This window comes from Canis lupus, chromosome 34 (assembly GCF_003254725.2).
Source record: "Canis lupus dingo isolate Sandy chromosome 34, ASM325472v2, whole genome shotgun sequence".
NCBI classification, from domain to species: domain Eukaryota; kingdom Metazoa; phylum Chordata; class Mammalia; order Carnivora; family Canidae; genus Canis; species Canis lupus.
The window spans coordinates 6,044,492-6,062,899 of NC_064276.1; the positions used below are offsets into that span (position 1 = coordinate 6,044,492).

The following is an 18,408-nucleotide window of genomic DNA, read 5'->3' on the forward strand; positions in this document are numbered from 1 at the left end:
TTCCCTTTCCCAGTGAAACTGTCCCTGACCACCCCAAGACTGCCTCAGCCCTGGAATACTGTAGAGCAGACCTCCTTCAGACCACAGCCTATTCCCCTTTCTCACACATACACACTGGTACATCAATTTATTCACTGATACATCTCTCAACATACAGACGCATAAGCTCCTGAGAACAGAGGGGCTTCATGGTTTGTCCACTGCCATCCCCACCGTACTGAGCAGTACCTGACAAAGCAGGCTCTTCAGCACCTGTGAAATGGTTTGGGCTCTACCCCACATCTACATTTAGCCTAAAAGAAATCAGCCCCAAATATTCTGTAATCCACTTTTATTTCCTTCTATGCCATGGATCATTTGCATGTTTTTTTTATTACGGGCTTTGTGAATTGCTCTGTATAGTTCATTTTTAACTCCGTTAGGGTCAGAGAACAATGCCTTATTTTATGCAACTGTTTTCTGTATGGCCTAGTTCATAATCAACTGCAATCAAGTACACTGGAAAGCAAGGAGGGTGGCCAGTTTGTTGGATGTGGCATATACATCTAGTTTTCTAATTGCCAAGTTCAAATTCTCATATTTTATCTGATTCAGTGTAGAATACTTCGGCACAGATAGTTGTGTTATGCCAAGTAAAGAACCCTCTGGGTGCAGTTAACATTCTAGTGAAAGGCCCCATTGCAGACAGCGAGCTCTTCGTTACCCTTAAGGCTGATGAACATTGTTCCTGAAAACAACGGGTCCAACAGTGGCTTAAGAGTGACTGAGGTTAGAAAGGTCTCTCATTCATAAAACTAGTGTTGTTCAAGGTATGATGGAGTTCAGATAGAGTATTCAGGGGTGCTCCCACCCCCATGTACAGGTCAGGTTACCTGGTGACGCCCCTGGGGTGTGCCTGAGGCTCATCCCTACAGCAGCACTGTGTCTGGCCCCTGACAAGAGGGACACAATACTGTCCCTGGAACTCTCCCTTCAGAGGTCCCGGAACGTACAGAGACCTAGAAGTCCACCACGCTTCCCTAACAGGCTGCAGGAGCTGTCTCTCGCTGTTTTCACTGCCATCCACTGTGAGGCTGACAGGGTTGACAGTTGGCGCTAACTCCGCCTGAGAGAAAAAACCTGCATGCTGTAGAGACGAGACGGCTCAGGGCAGGTGCCAGCACCCACTGTATGGCGCGTCCGTTTCTCTTCACAGGTCAGCTTGGGGTCACATTAATAGACGTTTTTCGTAGGTGAACACCAATTCTTGTTCCATCCTGTTAGTTACCAGTAAAGCACATTGTTTTTTAACGTTCTCATCTTGTCTGTTTCTGCTGATACAGCACATGCATATATAATTAAGTCTATAACTAGATGTACTTGGTATGTTCTGCTTTTTAGATTTGTTTCCATTACAAAGTACATGAAATAAGACTAGAGATTAAACAGCCATAAAGCTTTATCAAGTCTTAACATGGTTTATTTTTCAAGATGACCAGAAACCTTGGACAGGAAGATGTTTTTCAAATGCCAATCTCTTGAATAAAAAACCAATATACACCAGAGCCTAGAAAAATTAATCATTGTTCTGTTCTGACAAATTTTCAGAGGATTTGTCACCGGGAATTGTCGTCATCCATTTGGGCGGCTCATGAACAAGGATTTATCTGTCTCAGTTCAGGATGCTGGAAGTCCAAGCACAGGGTTCAGAGGTGGTCAGGTTCTGGCGAGAGCCCTCTTGTGGCTGCAGCCTGCAAATGCTGTGTCTTCACCAGGCAGAAGGAGCCAGGGAGCTCGGTGGGGCCTCTCTTCAGGGCACTGACCCCATTCCCAAGGGCTCCACCCTCCTGACCTAAGCACCTCCCGAGGCCCCCCCTCTTACTGTTATCATAACGGAGGTCAGCATTGGAACACATAAGTTTGGAGAGACATAAATATTCAGAATGCAGTAGGAATTTTAAAAATACAAGAATGTTCATTTAAGCAGGCATTTTAAGCCTAGGATACAATTTGAATGATATCATGGGGTTAAGACAATGTAGAAAAACTAAAAATATGCTAAAAGGAGCACAAGGAAGAGGAGGGGTGTTTTACTAAACTATGTACTTGCTCGCACCTATAAACTGAATGCAGATTTCCCTAAATTCTAGAACTGTTATATTAAGAAGTAATCGTGATAAAAGTCCTATATAATAGAATTTTAAAATATAATACACATCTCTAAAATCATTTTAAAAATATCTAAGTATTACTTTGATTTTTTTTATCAGAAATATAGTTTCGGTAATAAATAAACATTTGATGAAGTTATACAGATCTTCCTGAACTTATAGTGAAATAATGGATAAATCCATTGTAAGTTGAAAACAGGTCAAAAAGCATTTAATACCCCGGACTTCACAGCTTGGCCTCAAACGTGCTCAGAGCAGTTATATGAGTGGACAGTCACATAATAGTATCTCATGTAATTTACTCAATACCACACCGAAAGTGACAAGACGGTTGTGTGGGTACAGAAGGTTGTTGACACTGGGACCCTGCCCTTGCCCAGCACCAGGACAGAGTATGTTATCATCTGCCACAAGCCTGGGAAAACACTCAAAATCTGAACTACAGTTCTTACTGAATGTGTTTGGCTTTCATACACATTCAGCGTAAATCCTAAGTCAGGGACTGCCTGTATAAACAAGGTATCAGATACACTTTGCATAGTTAATTTTAATACAATAGGAATAATCTTTACAGTAGAGTTCATGTCAGAATAAATTATTTTTACCTTATTTTTAAAAACTGGCAACAGTAAGTTCAGAAGCTTTAACCATCTGCGTGGTTGGCTAATGTCCATGTCTGTGCTGGGAAGCCTCATCACAGACATGCAGACGTACTTCCTGTGATTCTCCAGGATGCAGTGGCCATGGTGGGTGGGGATGGGGGTGCTGGTGCAGAAGGGCTGCCCCTCAGTGTGGAGAGCACAGAGGCACTGATGGAAAACCCATGGGAAGTCTGCTATAATGGTAAGTGGTCCACTCCCACTGTACTTCTTCCAAAGTTAAATTGTTTTTAATTTTAAAAATTAAAAGTCTCCATTTCAGTAAAACTGTCTTTTAGTACTTTAAGCCAAAAAAGCATCATTCTCTTCCTTCATTTTCTGATTTTATGACCAAATATCCTGAAGGTATCGTTTTTCCTCTTTTAAAGTAGCCAATCTTTTCATTGCTTCTAGTTTTTCAACTCCAGCCTGTTTGCTTATTATTTCCACAAGGGTATCATTGACATCTTTGGCCATATTCTTAGCATCTCTAGAAAAAATAATAGCACTGATGTTTAGGAAACAAGAATTTTTACCAAAGCCTTCATAATTCACAAATCTAATTCCCACTGACTCCACCACCCCCACACCCTGGCACTCTACTTCTCTGGGAAGCGTCCCAACAGGTGTCCCAGCCCGCCACCCATCAGGCCTCCACCCAGTGACGTATCCAATTTGCAAAGCTGACCACATCATTCATAGCTGAAAACCCCTCAGAGGCATCCATGCTTCAGGAACAGCCGAGTCTCCAGTAAGCATCTAAGGACCTTATAAACCTGGCTCCTCCTCATCTCTCTCATCCCCTCCCTTCAGTCTACTGGCACACAGCGAAACTTGCATTCCCAAGGGCAACAATGTTTTACACGTATAAGCCTTCAAATACACACACAAACACACACGCACACACACGTGTGTGTACACGTGCACACAAGACACAATTACTGAAAACTCAACTATGGGCCTGACTAGTTTGAAGTGCTTTGACATGCTTTAGCTTATTCATTTACAAGACAGGGTTAGGAGCCCTCTGGTGTGCCCCTGCAGGCCGCGATGTGCACCTGCTATAAGTGACCACCCGCTATATGTGAGCACCTGCTAATGTGGCTTCCCCACCAGGGAGAGTAAGCTGTCTACGGGCAGCGAATGTGTCTCACTTCACCTCACATCTCTCAACATCTGAACTGTGCCAAAGCACTCAGGAAGCACCAAATGCTGTTGAATGAGTGAAAGCATAGGACAGGACACTAATGTCAACAGAACTTGTTCTACCCCTATAGTAATATTTCTTGAAAAAGGTATCTCTGGTGGCCACCCTGACTTCCACGTCATGCTCTCCCCTCAGCCACTGCAACAGAGCTTCCATCCCCACAGCCCTTTCCCCACAGCACAGTGCTGCTAACTGCCAAACCTACTGGTCTCCTCTGGACAGCAGAAGGCTCCCCAGCTTGGGACAGTGTCCCCTGGGCTTAGAGACAAGTTCACTCCTGCTGAGGGACTGGTCCTGGTGAGGGCACCATGAGGTCTTTCTTGTTCTGAGCCCCCATCACTGACCATTGTCATGAACACTACCAACTCCACTGTGCAGACAGACGGAAGAAGTGAAGCATCAGTGATTGAAAAGAGAAATTTCTGGGTTAACATGTTAAGAATTTGGACACTTAAGATATCCTCCAAGTTCTCATTTACCAGGTATTCACATATTTGTACAAGTGATTTTGCCTCTATTAGTTGGAGGTGCATTTTCAACGTTGAGAGCTCTACCCTCTACAAAGTGAAGGTCAAATACTTCTTTAAAAGGTAAATGAAAACATAAACCAGCACAATGTCCAGAATCTATGCCCTTTATCAACATAAAGCAGGGTTTCTCAAGTAAGAGTAAAAAAATCCATTAATAGGTCGTAAAATCAACTTAGGAGGCAAAATCAGCTTTTTAAAACAAACAAAAAACAGTAAGAAGTTATCACAAAATGTCATGAGAAATAAATAGAAAAAGTTCTGTTTTGGGGCATCTGGGTGGCTCAGTGGTTGAGTGTCTGCCTTTGGCTCAGGTCCTGATCCTGGGGTCCTGGGATCGGGCTCTCTGCAGGGAACCTGCCTCTCTCTGTGTGTCTCTCATGAATAAATAAAATCTTAAAAAAAAAAAAAAAAGTTCTGTTTTATAAAACTTATTTCTATTATACCTATTCTATGTCACTGTAACAGTATTCCCTCTGGTATCACAGTTAAAAACAAAAAACAAGAAAAAGCCATCTGATTTGGTGATGTACAAAGTATTTTAAATGCCTGAGATGCATCAGAATTAAAAAGAGCTATTTCTTACTCGAAAGTCCTTTTTAGTTAGCATAATTTTTTTGAATTCCATTAAAACAAGTTGGTAAGTTTCTATAATTTTTCTTTTTATGGCAATTTTGGCTTTCTATAACAAATTTTGCCTCAGAAAGTATATAAAAGAACATAAAAATGATTCCTGGTTTATGACAACTTTGACATTACAAATTATGTCTTAAAAAAAAAAAAAAGGATCTTTAGATCCACATTCTCAGAGTAAAAACAATGGTTTTCCTGAGCCAGGTTAACTGCACAAATCATGTATATTTGGATACAAGAAAATCAATCCTGAGAGTTCAAGTTAAATGATTAGCATCCTAACACCAAATATAAAACAAATAAAACTTTCAGAGGCTCTTCGATATGGCACAATGCATTCTGAAATGCAAAGAACTGATTTCATTTGTATTTCCCTGATAATGACAACTAAATGTATGTTAGAAGCATTTTAGAACTTGTATTTCTATTCCTGTACTTAACCTGCTTAACAGATTATTAACAGTCCCTAGTTCATTTAACAAATATTATCAACAGCCTTCTCCTACCTGGCATTTGAGTGATGGTCACTTACCCACACACGTAAATATAGCCGCTTTCATTAAGAAGGACCCTTGCCACCTGTTCACTGTGAAGCTGGATGTTATCTTGCACATACTTCACTGGGGCTGCTTCTTCCCCAACAGGAGCATCTCTTGAGAAGGAAACCTTCAAGTGAGTTAGGATTCCACGCTTGTGGAAATGTCTGAGTTCTTCTCTGAAATTTAATGTATAATGGGTTAGTGTACTGAAAGGTTTATCATTTAAAGTTAAAAGCTCTGAAATTAGACTGTATACCCACTGTAGAGTCTCACAATACTAGAAGTGTACACTACCTGAATAAATAATCCCTATCTTTATGTCGACAGCCAAAAAACAACCACGTTGCTCCAAAGTGTCCCTCTGGATGCTGTTCTTGGAGTTTCTCTCTATGTGGAAAAGAAAGTTGAGATGTTTGATACAAAGAATACATAAAACCAATCTATTTGATCAGAAATACCACCAACAAACTCGCCATCACTGCAAGTCCTGCCCACAGGGCTCCTCAGTCCCTCCAGCAGACACTCTGACAACCACCCACATCTGTGAGCTACAGACACCTGCAAGCTCTGCATAGCATCTATGAGGGTAATTCAAATATCAAATATCACAGTGTGAAAACTACTCTAATTTCTACATTAAATATTAATTTTATTCACAAAGTTGCTATTAACTCTCAATTAATGTTATAGAAACGTGGCCCAGGGCTTCAAATGGTAGAATGATCTGCTGTGAAGTGTTTCAGAAACAACACGCCAAGGAGACATGCCAAGTATGTCTGCCATTACTCTATGCTTCTTTAAAGAAAAAAAACTAAAAACAAAATAAAAACAACAAAAAGATTCTGTCCAAAGGATATTACACCACTATCTGGGGACCAGCACACAAAGAATTGTTCATTATTTCACAAGCAGGGAGAGAAGTACAATTTATATCAAATAGTTCTATAGGATATGAAGATGCATCTGGTAATACCAATCTACTGAAAATTACTGATGTTTGGGTTTAACTCTGGAACTTTTGCTATAATTGGATCTGTTAGTAGCAATGTTATCTCGTTAAGGGAGAGATGGAACAGTATGTACATCATCACAGCATAAAGGTATGCCTGAAATTTGTCCCCAACTATGTATGTTATAAACTATACTGCAGCTGGGGGAAAAAAAGAAAAATAAAGTGCTACAGTAAAAAGGGAAATTCTGACACAAAACAAAACCTCTGGAAGATATCACATTTACTTTTCCCATGGTGACAAATTATGCTATGCTATCACACATTTGATAATAATTTTTTAAAATAAAAATTTTACAACCAAAGTCCAATATCCAAAAAAATCACTGAAGAAACAAAAAAAGCTATTATATTTCCACCCAGGATCATAAGGGATACATTTTCTCACTAGTCAAAGGAAGCACACACCTGTGTTGCAGAAAACCAATGAAGGGCGCTATGCCAGTTCCCGGACCCACCATTATGATGGGGGCTGAGGGGTCACTTGGTAAATGGAAGAAATTGGTTGTTCGAGGACAGATGGATATCTGGAATGTTAAACCAATATTCATAAGTCTGAAAGAAAACCTAGACAAAGGCATACAACCAAGATGATTTTTGCTGAAGAAATTAAATAGCATTAAATCTTACTGAAACCATGAATGCACCTGTCACTACTGAGAAAAAAAAACAAGTTTGTCTTGCAAATTTTTCTTTCCCAACGAAATCAAAGGTCGTTAAAAAATGACAGGCATATTTCTAAGGTAGAACACTGAATAGATACAATCAAATTCTTTCCCTAGGCCTATGAATAAGGTCTGCTTTCTAGTAGGCAACCCATTATCTGTATTATGGAGAAATGCAAGAAAACTAAAGCTAAGATTCTCTGTTGGAAAAAAAAAAAAAAAAGATTCTCTGTTTGCATGTAAGGGGCAATGAAGATCAGCATCAAGATGGAGTGAGAGTTTCAGGGGCAAATTGACACCTGAAGGAAAAATGAGGGGAGTCACTCCCAGGATGCTGAGGAGCTGTGCTGTGTTTGCTAATCTGGGTTCAATGTTATGTGTTTGTGCAAAACTAGAAGAATAAATAGTATACACAGATAAGCACAATCTTTTTGCTAAAATTTCAAAAGATTTCCCTTCTAAATTATGTGCCAGGGATACGTACATACAAGGAATCCATTTCTAAATGTATTTCAGTTCCAGTGTCACTTCACCAAGTGCATGAGTTCTACTGAGTGGCAGGAATCTATTCTCTGTGTAACTGTATACATTTTAATCTTCAATGTAAGGAAAACCTGTTCATTAACAGGATGAACACCAGACCTTGTAAAGGAAGAATTGGCAGAGTGGTATCAGATGAGGGTTTGCATTCTGGAACAAGACTGTAATTCATCTCACACTCGTCTCATTTGACCCACTCACTCACCAGTCTTATTGACGGTACTCAACACAACCACTACAGATAGAGAAATGAACAAAATCGCTGTCCTCATGGACTTATGCTCTAGTGGAGGAAGAGACAATAATCAAACATTTATCTGTAAAATGACTGGTAATGATAAGACTCGTGAAGTAAAGTCAGATAGTTTACACTGGGTGTGACAGGGGTGTGCTAGTGAGAACACATGGCCTGTGTACTAGGGACTGCAAGGAGAGCAGGATTAGTCCACTCTTGCTGCAGTAAATCTCAGACGGTTTATATTACCAAACACTTCTCCCTGGTTCTCCTTAAATGCTACAGGTGGGCTACAGTTCTGCACCAAAGACCTCCTCTGCTTGCATCCACGCCCAAGGAGCATCCCTGACCTGCAACATCCCATCCTTAGTCAAAGAGGAGAAAGAGGCAAGCCACATCAGTGAGTTCAATGCTCCTGCCTAGATGGAGCATATATCCTGTCTGCTCACATCTCTCCAGCAGAATACGGTCACACAGTCAGACTACACATTGATGGGCAGGGCGTCTATGCCTCCCAAGGACAGGGCATATCTGTCAGCAGTTGTCCCATCTGCCAGTTGGGGTTGGATTTGGGTGGGTTGTGTGAATATTAACATTCCCTACACGTCCTAATAAAATGCATATGGCACTAAACACCATTCAATTTAAATTGTATCCTTATTCCTATATTTCTAATCTTTGAATACTAGAAAGTCTATAATAAAGATCTGGTAAAATGGAGAAAGGAGAAAGAAAAAGGTAGAAGGGAGGAAATGTGTGAGTGGCATCCATGATGGGTGTTTGTGATGTTATATATATTTAACTTTCTGGAGATCATCCATTTTTATAGGATCATAAAATGACATAATACTCTTATGTCAGTACTGTAATATTCTTTCCTTTTCAGAAAAGGAACAGCGTCTCAGGTTCTTAATATTTTGTTGATGCATCGTGACCTAGGAATATGGTGGAGGGAGTGGTGGGGGTCTCTCTCTCTCTCTCTCTCAGGCACCTGTGTGAGGCTGCTGCCTGGGAAAATACCACGGTAAAGGGCAATTTCAAGCAGCAGCTTCCCATGAGCCCTCTCAAGTATATACTGAAGTCTTACCTTCCCCTTAGGGCATGAACTTTTCAACTCCAATAACTTACAGCAACCAAACTAGTCCTAAGATAATGCTATAAATGACATGTTCATTTTTTCAATACCACAGAGGACTTCATGATAAAGCCTGAATTTTTTTTTTTTTAATTTCAACCATCTTTATTATGGGCAAGGAAGGACTTGAAATTGTTCCTTATGCTGTGGCCTTGAGTAAGATTTGCCAAGTGCAGTATCAAAACATGAAGGATGGCACTAAGTCCAGATACAAATTTGTCCATAGTCTGCTCACAGAATCAAGTCACATTTCATCCTCCCTGTTTTAAAAGTGCTTTCCCTCTCATCAGGCCTTCATACTATAGTACTAACTTGGATTTTATACTACGTCTAAGACAAAAGGGAAGAAATGGGGCAAAACCCTAATACCCAAACTAAAGGATATAAAATTAATCTTTGGTTGTCAACTGATCGCCAAGCAAGGACTCTAAGGAGGCAAACCGCATAATTTTAATAATGCCCAACTGCACACTCCCAGTACCTCAGGAGCCGGGGCTTTCCCGTCTTCTGCAGGGGACACTCGTGTGTTTGGATGAAGAATTGGCGCAACCACCATGGCCAGCCAGCCTGTGCACACGCCCTTCCGCAGAACCTCCACGGTGGTGTTAGACAGAAACTCCACAATGTTAAAAATGAAATGAAGCTTCCCTGGGTGAGACAGGTTTGAGCTGAAGAGACACAGGTCAGGTTTAAACTCTGTATCAGGACTAACGCATTCAAGCCAGACACAGTCTTTCTTCCTGAATTGATGGATATTTCCCATGGGCTCTAATCTACCTTCTAAATCTTCAGGGAAAAGAGCTCTGCTGCTACTGAAAAGCTCCTCCTCTCTTGCCCCCTGTTTTGTGATATTCAAAAAAAATTTCCAATCACATGTTGTAGTTTAGGACTCTTAAGATTTATACAACCTTCCATCTCTGCACTGCCCACCTCTGCTGTCCAGTGGAGATGGTCTGGCACAATAGTCAAGGCAGCAGGTAGAGGACCAGGGCACTCAGCAGCCCTATGTGGGGAAACGTGGTTGTGGACTAGGGCTGCCGCTGGAGATTCCACGCTCTCTGAACTTCTGCAGAACAGGAGTCCCAGGACCGGTCCCCTTCATTCCTTACCACACCTGCTACTGTCTTCCACTAATTAGGTACGTTTTTACCAGGTGAATTCAGAACTAATAAGGATTTGGAAGCCAAAGATTCACAACATTTTGGGAGAAAGATTCTATGTGCTAAAAAATATCAGTACCTTGCGCATGAATATGGTCTGGGCTGAAGCTTAGGAAGATGTTCTAGAAAAAAAAATAAAGATAAGCAATTAATTCACCACTACTGAAAATAAATTAGATGTAAGGTTTTGTAAAAATTCAAGTCTGAGTTGCATTTCGTTTTCTTGTTTAGAACACCCAAAATAACATTTTAATTTAAATGTTTTAGAGCAAGCTGTAAATTCACTGTAACTAAGTAAGTCATTACTATTTTTTTTCCCCAATTCCTCACATTAAAAACCAGACATACTGCATTTCTTTACCTGAAATCAGCGTCCTTCTCAAGGCTGGTCTTAAACAGAAGGATAATAAAAGCATCCATGAGTAGGCTTCAGAATCAAGAAACCCATTAAATTTTCTGTGTGTACACAGTTTTCTGAAGTGTCTGGAGTTTTCATGTTTGAAATAAGATCATGACCTCCAAAAGATCACTATTTTACGGATTATGGGAAATACCTAGGCTTGAAATCTTTTTCCTCCTTAATAAAAGAAAGGAAATATTTTTCCTTCTTATATTTCTATAACAACAGAAAATGGGAGGGTAGAGGTAAAGCCTTTAAGTTATCCAGAACCCAGTGGTTTCTAGATACACTGGAGCTCTTGTAAAAGGTCAAAGAATCAATCTGACAAAAATTTGGAAAGACCGGGATCCCTGGGTGGCGCAGCGGTTTGGCGCCTGCCTTTGGCCCAGGGCGCGATCCTGGAGACCCGGGATGGAGTCCCACATCGGACTCCCGGTGCATGGAGCCTGTTTCTCCCTCTGCCTGTGTCTCTGCCTCTCTCTCTCTCTCTGTGTGTGTGACTATCATAAATAAAAATTTAAAAAAAATTTGGAAAGACCTTTCTAACAGAGGGCTCAACATAATACTAAGTGTTAGATACATTAAGTTTTCTTAAAAAAGTACACAATAAATTTTAAGTTTGAATGCCTTCATTAGTTTTTTATAGACTACACAATAAATGCTGTATAAAAGCTAAGAAAACAGCAAATCCATGAAAGGAACTAAAACATATTCTCACATGTTGGATAGCTATACAAGAGTTCTTACAACTTCCCTACAGATGTTCTGATTATTCTCCCAACCCTGTATTCACTCTAAAGACTCAACTGAGACAGAGAGGAGTATGTGTGTTTGAAGAGCCACCTTACTTAGTAACTTCACCTTTTTGAGAAGGAATTGTAAAAGTGAGAGAAAGCAGAATCTGTCTTAATAAAGGAGAGCACCCCTAACTGTACTGGACATTGGGAGACCCTGTGGCCTAAAAATAAAAAACATGATACACATTTTCCTATCACCAAAGATAAATGCAAATCTTTTTTTTTTCTTAAAATTTTATTTATTCATGAGAGACACACATACAGAGAGAGAGAGAGAGAGGAACAGACACAGGCAGAGGGAGAAGCAGGCTCCATGTAGGGAGCCCGATGTGGGACTCGAGCCCGGGTCTTCAGGATCAGACTGTGGGTTGAAGGCAGCACTAAACCACTAAGCCACCTGGGCTGCCCGATAAATGCAAATCTTAAAGATTTTATTACTTATCACTACAGGAAAAGAGAGAGGAAAGGAGAAAAGTACCAGCACAGGAAAGTTCTCAAGGTTTAATAATCCTGTCGAATTCTCAGTCATTGCCCTCTGTCAGTGTCTCCAATTCCTACAGAGGCTGCCATTGAAAGCCCTCCCCTGGCCAGCACTGCAGAGAGGATCTTCTCTCTTCTGTTGGAATGAAGACCCCACGAGACAATGAGGACAAAAACTAGAATCATCTTATATTGGACTATTTGATGACAAGTCTCCCGCAAGCTTCAAGCCTGGAGCCATCCTGAAAAGGCCACCTGCACTGGTACAACATGAAGGGTCCCCGTCGCCCTTGGAGAACACGGAGCTAGACTTGCCCAGAGGGCGACATTTTTGTATTCTGCATAGACAATATACTTCATTATCCTTTGTCAGTTACATTTAGGGTTCATCAGCTTTGAAAAAAAACAAAAACTTTTTTTTCCTTGGGACACTCACTTTTAGGTAATATTTGACTAAAAAAAATTCTTTCTGAAAATATCTAAGTTAATAGAAAAGATGCTAAATGCTGATCCAAAGAAAGATAATTAAGACTGGCTGTAGTAAGAGAGCAAATGCTAGTGACAATGGGAGAGGGAAGACATAAAGAGATAATGCTGGCAGAAGGATTCTTTCCAACTTCTTGGAGGCCCTGAGGACAAACCAATGTTTCCTCCCAGAGACACATTCTCACAAGCCAGACAGACTCCAGAGTGCTCTGTACAAAAAGGCTCCTTGGGTGCAGGGGCCGGGAGCATGGCCACTCACCAAGCAGGAGACTGAGCGGCGGCTGGCAGGACGGGAAAGCGAGGAGGAGGTCTAACACACTGGCATGGGCATCTCGCACAAAACGGCTATAATCGGCTGCACCCTGCCGACTGCACAGCTCCTGCAGCCTTCGCTTCTCTATCCCGTCGCTGGTGTAGTCCACGAGGGCTCTCAACAATGCCTGTGGCCATGGCAAAGCAAGCAGACAAAGTACCATGTGTGGTTAGGCTGCTACAATCTCTGGTTAGTGTTGACCTGGGGACATGCCAAATTATCCAAGAAAAAGTGACACCACTCTTCTGAGTGGATCAGGAAAAGAGAATTTAACTTACTATTTGCTTTAATGTCAATCTGTTAAGGAAAACCACCCTCCATGTTCTTCTACTTTAGGTTACCTTTCCTGTTTCCTAAACCAATCTAATCAGTCCCAAACATGATCTCAAATTACATGTCTACTCTGAGTAGCAAGAATCAGAAATCTCAAACTCGTTTTAACTCAAGACAAATATTTGCTCGTCTTAGCTGATGATTACAAGCTAGACTTCTATATTCATTTGACAGCTGTTAAGTCCTCTTTATACAACAGGCAGTGGGCACAACACTTCTTTTGCTGGTTAGTGACAGTGTGCAATAGGCTAACGACCCAAACAGGAACACACGCAGAATGCCAGGGACTTCTGCACCCCAGATGCAAGCCTGAGATGAAGGCTGGCCACAGGAGAGGAACAAAAGTGAAGAGGAACTAAGCAGATGGCCCAGTTCCATGAAAGCATGGGCTCCTGGGGCTACGTGCAGTTCAATATGGGTACAGGGCAATGCGGACATGGAACAAAGGCTGAAAAGACAGGCAGGGCCAGAACATCAAGAAGCCTCCTGCACGTGGACTCTCTCTGTCACCTAAGACACACTGTAGAAAGAGAAGAATATAAACAAAGAAAGCAAAGCAATAATATCCTGAATCCCAAGCTCCAAAGACAGAGGCAAGTCCAAACTCCTGGACAAAAGACCAAATTTGTTAATAACGACTTTTGGTTTCAACATATTCCAAATAGGACATATAGAGCTCTTACCCCTCCAGGCTTCTTAAAGAACAAAGCAACGAAGTTATGTACACCAAATGCTAAGTGAAATGCTAACAGGTACTTTTTATTCCAAGGCTTAAGCATCTTCGTGTACTGGACTCCCTTCACAGGGTGGACGAGATCACTCCTCCTGTGAGGGTCACAGGTTTCCAGTGGCTCAGCTTGGAAGCCCTGTCTAAACTATCCTGAGACCAACAAATTGCACGCCTTCTTCAAAATGCTGGGCCTGGAACCAAACACGAGACAAGACTGGGAAACCATGTGAGATGAGCAAGCACTCCATGTCTTTGCGCAGACCCCTGGTAAGGTACAGTTTCCACGCGGGGGCATACAAACTCTCAACTTCTATTTAGGTAAAGATGGCATGTCACAGAACAGCACATATGCTAGAGGACCTCATTTTTTGTTTAGCAAAACACAATTCAAGTGTTAACCCTAAGGATTTGATTATAAAAGACTGTGGCTTCCCATGTTACTTATTTTGTGTCCACCAGAATTTTTATGATGATATAGAAAAACACGTTTACATATACATGCTTCATTAAATAGTAGAGCTGAACTAAAATTGTGAAACTTGCTGTATTTAATCAAGAAGTTCTCATGACAGTGAAGTCTAAATTTATTCAAATTATATCTAGGACTGAGTTTCTCTCCAAAGGAGTTTGCTTCCCAATGACTGCATGGAACAAACACATTAGTAAGACAGACCATAAAAAAGGCCTTGAGGAGGGCAGCTATTCAGCTATTCAGCTATTTATTCAGCACTATTTATGAGCTTCGGCAAAGCACAGTTGGGAAGTCACCCCCATTCATGCCCATTCGAGGGACCGGGTTAGAAGGAATCATTTACAACCATCTTTTAAAATACAGTTCCCAGCATCCTACTGACATCTAGTGGATCATTCTCCCTCCACATTCATCTAAACATCAATATAATCCATGAGAACTTTTCATTTTTCCTGAAGAGTCTGATTTAACATACTTTCATATGGAAGAGATCTCAATATTAAATGGGTGGCAAGTAGGGGAAAGCCTGCCCTCTCAAAAGCTTTCTGTCATCAATTAGAAAAAGGGTCAAGTGCAGCTGGATAACATAACATCATCTGAGGTCACTTTAATCACTAATTAATGCAGCACATCTAGTTAATATCTAGTAAAAATAGGATGAGCACTGGGTGTTATTCTGTATGTTGGCAAATTGAACACCAATAAAAAATAAATTTATTATAAAAAATATCTAGTAAAACTTTAAAAAAAATCTCATTTCAACAAAAAACAAAATTTCAATATAAACACAACATAAAAATATCTGTCTATGACAGCTGCAAAGATATCATATACCTTGGGGAACTACTTTGAAAACATGCTATAAAAGCCATACTTGGAAGCCTTCAAAGGGCAAACACCAGATTTAATAAATCCTACACAGAGCTAAGTATACTTTTAGTTACCCAAAGGAAAGTACCTTTTTAGGAACTGCTCGTATTTCAAGGCACCAGGTCAGAATGAACTGGAGAGAACGTCCCTCAGGTATGTGCTGGGGTAAGGCCGCTCCTTTTCAGGTAGACAGGAGAGAGTCCGTTACAAAGAAAGTAAAGGATTAAGATGTTTTTGCATTCTTAAAAACACAACTGTATACTTTACATTACTGTGCTACCAAGGTACACAATATGATTTGTGGCAATGTTTATGCAGTCAAAAAAATTTCCAAAATGAACATAAGGGGAAAAAAACCTTACAAAAAAAAATAGAAGAATTATAAATTCAATAGTATTATTAGCCACACCTTAATTTACCAAAGATAGATCTTTAGTATCTTTGGTAAGGATACCAAATCTAGGTATACCAAATTAAGAGGGAAATTATCCGAAGCCAAGGAACAAAAAGCCAAGAGATGGCACCTGTCCATTAACACTGTGTATTATTCTCAAAAAGAATTTTAGAACTGATGGAACTCCAATTCAAGGTTGTATGCAAATATATACATATATATATATATATAAACTTATATATATATAAACTATATATATATAAAACTTCCTTTAATCACGAAAATAAAATTTTAAGTAAGCAATAAATATGCTATGAGAAATACACATGATAAGAAAACTTAAAATTCACATAATAAGTTTACTGTAGGACTACTCTTATGTAACTCAAAAACAAAATAAAGCTAACTGCAAAAAGTTAACAAACCAGCCCAACAACTTACCAGCTTCTTCGAGACTACAGCTACATGCATTTTTACTGTCTAACACTGTCCAAATAAGCATAAAATCTATTATCATCCTACTCACCATACCTCATGTGAAAGTTAAAAAACCCACAAGCCAGCGAGTGCCTGTGTTCTGCCCACTGACCCATGGCAAGTGCTCGGACCACCTGTGTAGCTGTCACCTAGGGTGCAGGGAGGGGGTCCCCTGCACTTGTGACCTCCAACCTGTAGCCCAATGACATCCTAAGAAGAGATCAGGGCTGTACCTTTCTTTTTTGTGTCTGCCTTAATTTTCAAGAGGACACAGTACTCTCTTCTGTCTGTGAGCTGCAGTCTTTCCAGTAGGTTTTGTACCTCAGAATCACTGTTGGGACAGATCACGTTGAAGGCATCTCCAGGTTGATAGGAAAAATCTGTTTTCTAAAGAAGAAACATGAAAAAAAAAAAAAAAGCCCATATTAAACAGTTTTCGTTGTGGGGAAACAAAAGAATGTTTTTTATTATATGATCCTTTTATGAATTAGAAACAAATGATTCTAACTGCAAAAAAACAAGCTCAACTGAACAAATTTACTTTCATTACGAGTTACTTTTTTCTCTTTTTAAGTAATCTGTATGCCCAACGTGGGACTCAAATTTACAACCCCAAGATCAAGAGTCACATGCCCATCTGATGCCCCAGGAGTTACTTTATTTTTTTATTTTTTTAAAGATTTTATTTATTTATATATTCATGAGAGACACAGAGAGAAAGAGAGGCAGAGACACAGGCAGAGGAGCAGGAGAAGCAGGCTCCATGCTGGGAGCACGACAAGCCTGACGTGGGACTCAATCCCAGGTCTCCAGGATCACGCCCTGGGCTAAAGGTGGCACTAAACCACTGAGCCACCGGAGCTGCCCCAGGAGTTACTTTAAAAAAAAAAAAAAAAATCAAAGTCATCCAATGTTTTGCTTTATATCACTTCAGTATTTTTTACATTAGTTAAAATCTTTCTCATTTAAGATGCCTAGGTGGGATCCCTGGGTGGCGCAGCAGTTTGGCGCCTGCCTTTGGCCCAGGGTGCGATCCTGGAGACCCGGGATCGAATCCCACGTCGGGCTCCCGGTGCATGGAGCCTGCTTCTCTCTCTGCCTGTGTCTCTGCCTCTCTCTCTCTGGGTGTGACTATCATAAATAAATAAAGAAAAAAATATTAAAAAAAAAAAGATGCCTAGGTAATATTTTAACAATCAATGTAAAAATCCCTCTTATGAAAACATACGTTATGAAGGAGAGAAACTATTGAAGGCAGTCTGCATTTGTTCTGTTTCCTTTCTTTAGGGGAAGAGGAGGGGTGAGAGATGACACGTTATTTTTCCTTACGAAACATAAAAGTTACAGCACCTGGTTGGTACTGTGATGAAGATGGGCTGGAGGAGCCACCTTCCACCTCATGGCTATTTATAACATGATGCAGAACAAGGGCAGGATCCGGAGAGACCTCTGACCCCACATGCTCACAGCCCTGGCCTGTGAGGGGCAAAGACTAAACCACCTACTGGCCAACCTTCACCGTTTTATGACAAAAGTATAGAACAGAATAAAAAGCAAAATGCTTTGGTGTACAACGAATATTTAACAATATGGATTATTAAAATGTTCCAAAGGAATGCAAAACTACTCAATGATACACAAGCAAAACTACTCAATGATACACAAGCAAACCATGTAGTTTTGATGCCTGTCATTTTTTTCCCCTATTAGAAGTTCAATGACATCTACATGGACAGCCCTGACACAACCTTTTCTGAAAGTACAACCCACTTCTCAGGCCTTCCATTGAAATACAGCTGAGTAACTTTGAAGATGTACTTAAGCACTGAGGTTACAGGATTAGCAATTAGCTTCTTAACTGAGGCTAGTGGTTTGGGGCAGGGGTTGGGCTCATGGATGGAGTTGAGAGAGTCAGCATGTAAGGCCCTGTATATACAAAATGTTTATGCATAAGGCATGGGTGTGGGGAGCAGGGGTGGACCATGACTCTTTCCAGATTCTCAAAGCAATGAGGACCACCACTATGAGAAATGAAGCGTTCTAGGCCTGTCTGGTCTGAGCTCTATTTCTAACTGCTGGCTGACTTCAGGCGAGCAGGTGCCTTTCTCAGGCCTCTTCTCCCGTGGAAAATCCTGCTCTGATTCCAGAACTCTTTCGTGGCTTCCTGAGTAAGGGAGCAACACCATTTTTTCAAGCTGAGTCACCTCCAGGGTCACTC

The 18,408-nt window shown here is 40.7% G+C and overlaps 1 protein-coding gene across 2 annotated transcripts in view; it reads right to left on the minus strand.

The window, feature by feature from the left end:
- Positions 1-1,437: 1,437 nt before the first annotated feature.
- Positions 1,438-18,408, minus strand: part of MTRR (5-methyltetrahydrofolate-homocysteine methyltransferase reductase) — a 31,632-nt gene continuing 14,661 nt past the window's right edge. Inside the window, exons 7-16 of one of the 2 annotated variants that reach the window (XR_003138699.3) lie at positions 16,424-16,577; positions 15,408-15,496; positions 12,861-13,041; positions 10,518-10,560; positions 9,760-9,946; positions 7,112-7,230; positions 5,989-6,081; positions 5,688-5,870; positions 4,201-4,365; positions 3,138-3,278 (exon numbers count right to left, since the gene is read on the minus strand). Coding sequence is in view for 1 of the 2 variants with exons in the window: in XM_025451166.3 (XP_025306951.1) it covers positions 3,134-3,278; positions 5,688-5,870; positions 5,989-6,081; positions 7,112-7,230; positions 9,760-9,946; positions 10,518-10,560; positions 12,861-13,041; positions 15,408-15,496; positions 16,424-16,577 (1,194 nt within the window). In the remaining variant the exon portion in view is untranslated. Of the gene's footprint in view, positions 3,279-4,200; positions 4,366-5,687; positions 5,871-5,988; positions 6,082-7,111; positions 7,231-9,759; positions 9,947-10,517; positions 10,561-12,860; positions 13,042-15,407; positions 15,497-16,423; positions 16,578-18,408 lie in introns of both variants that reach the window. The other variant, XM_025451166.3, reaches the window with a different exon arrangement.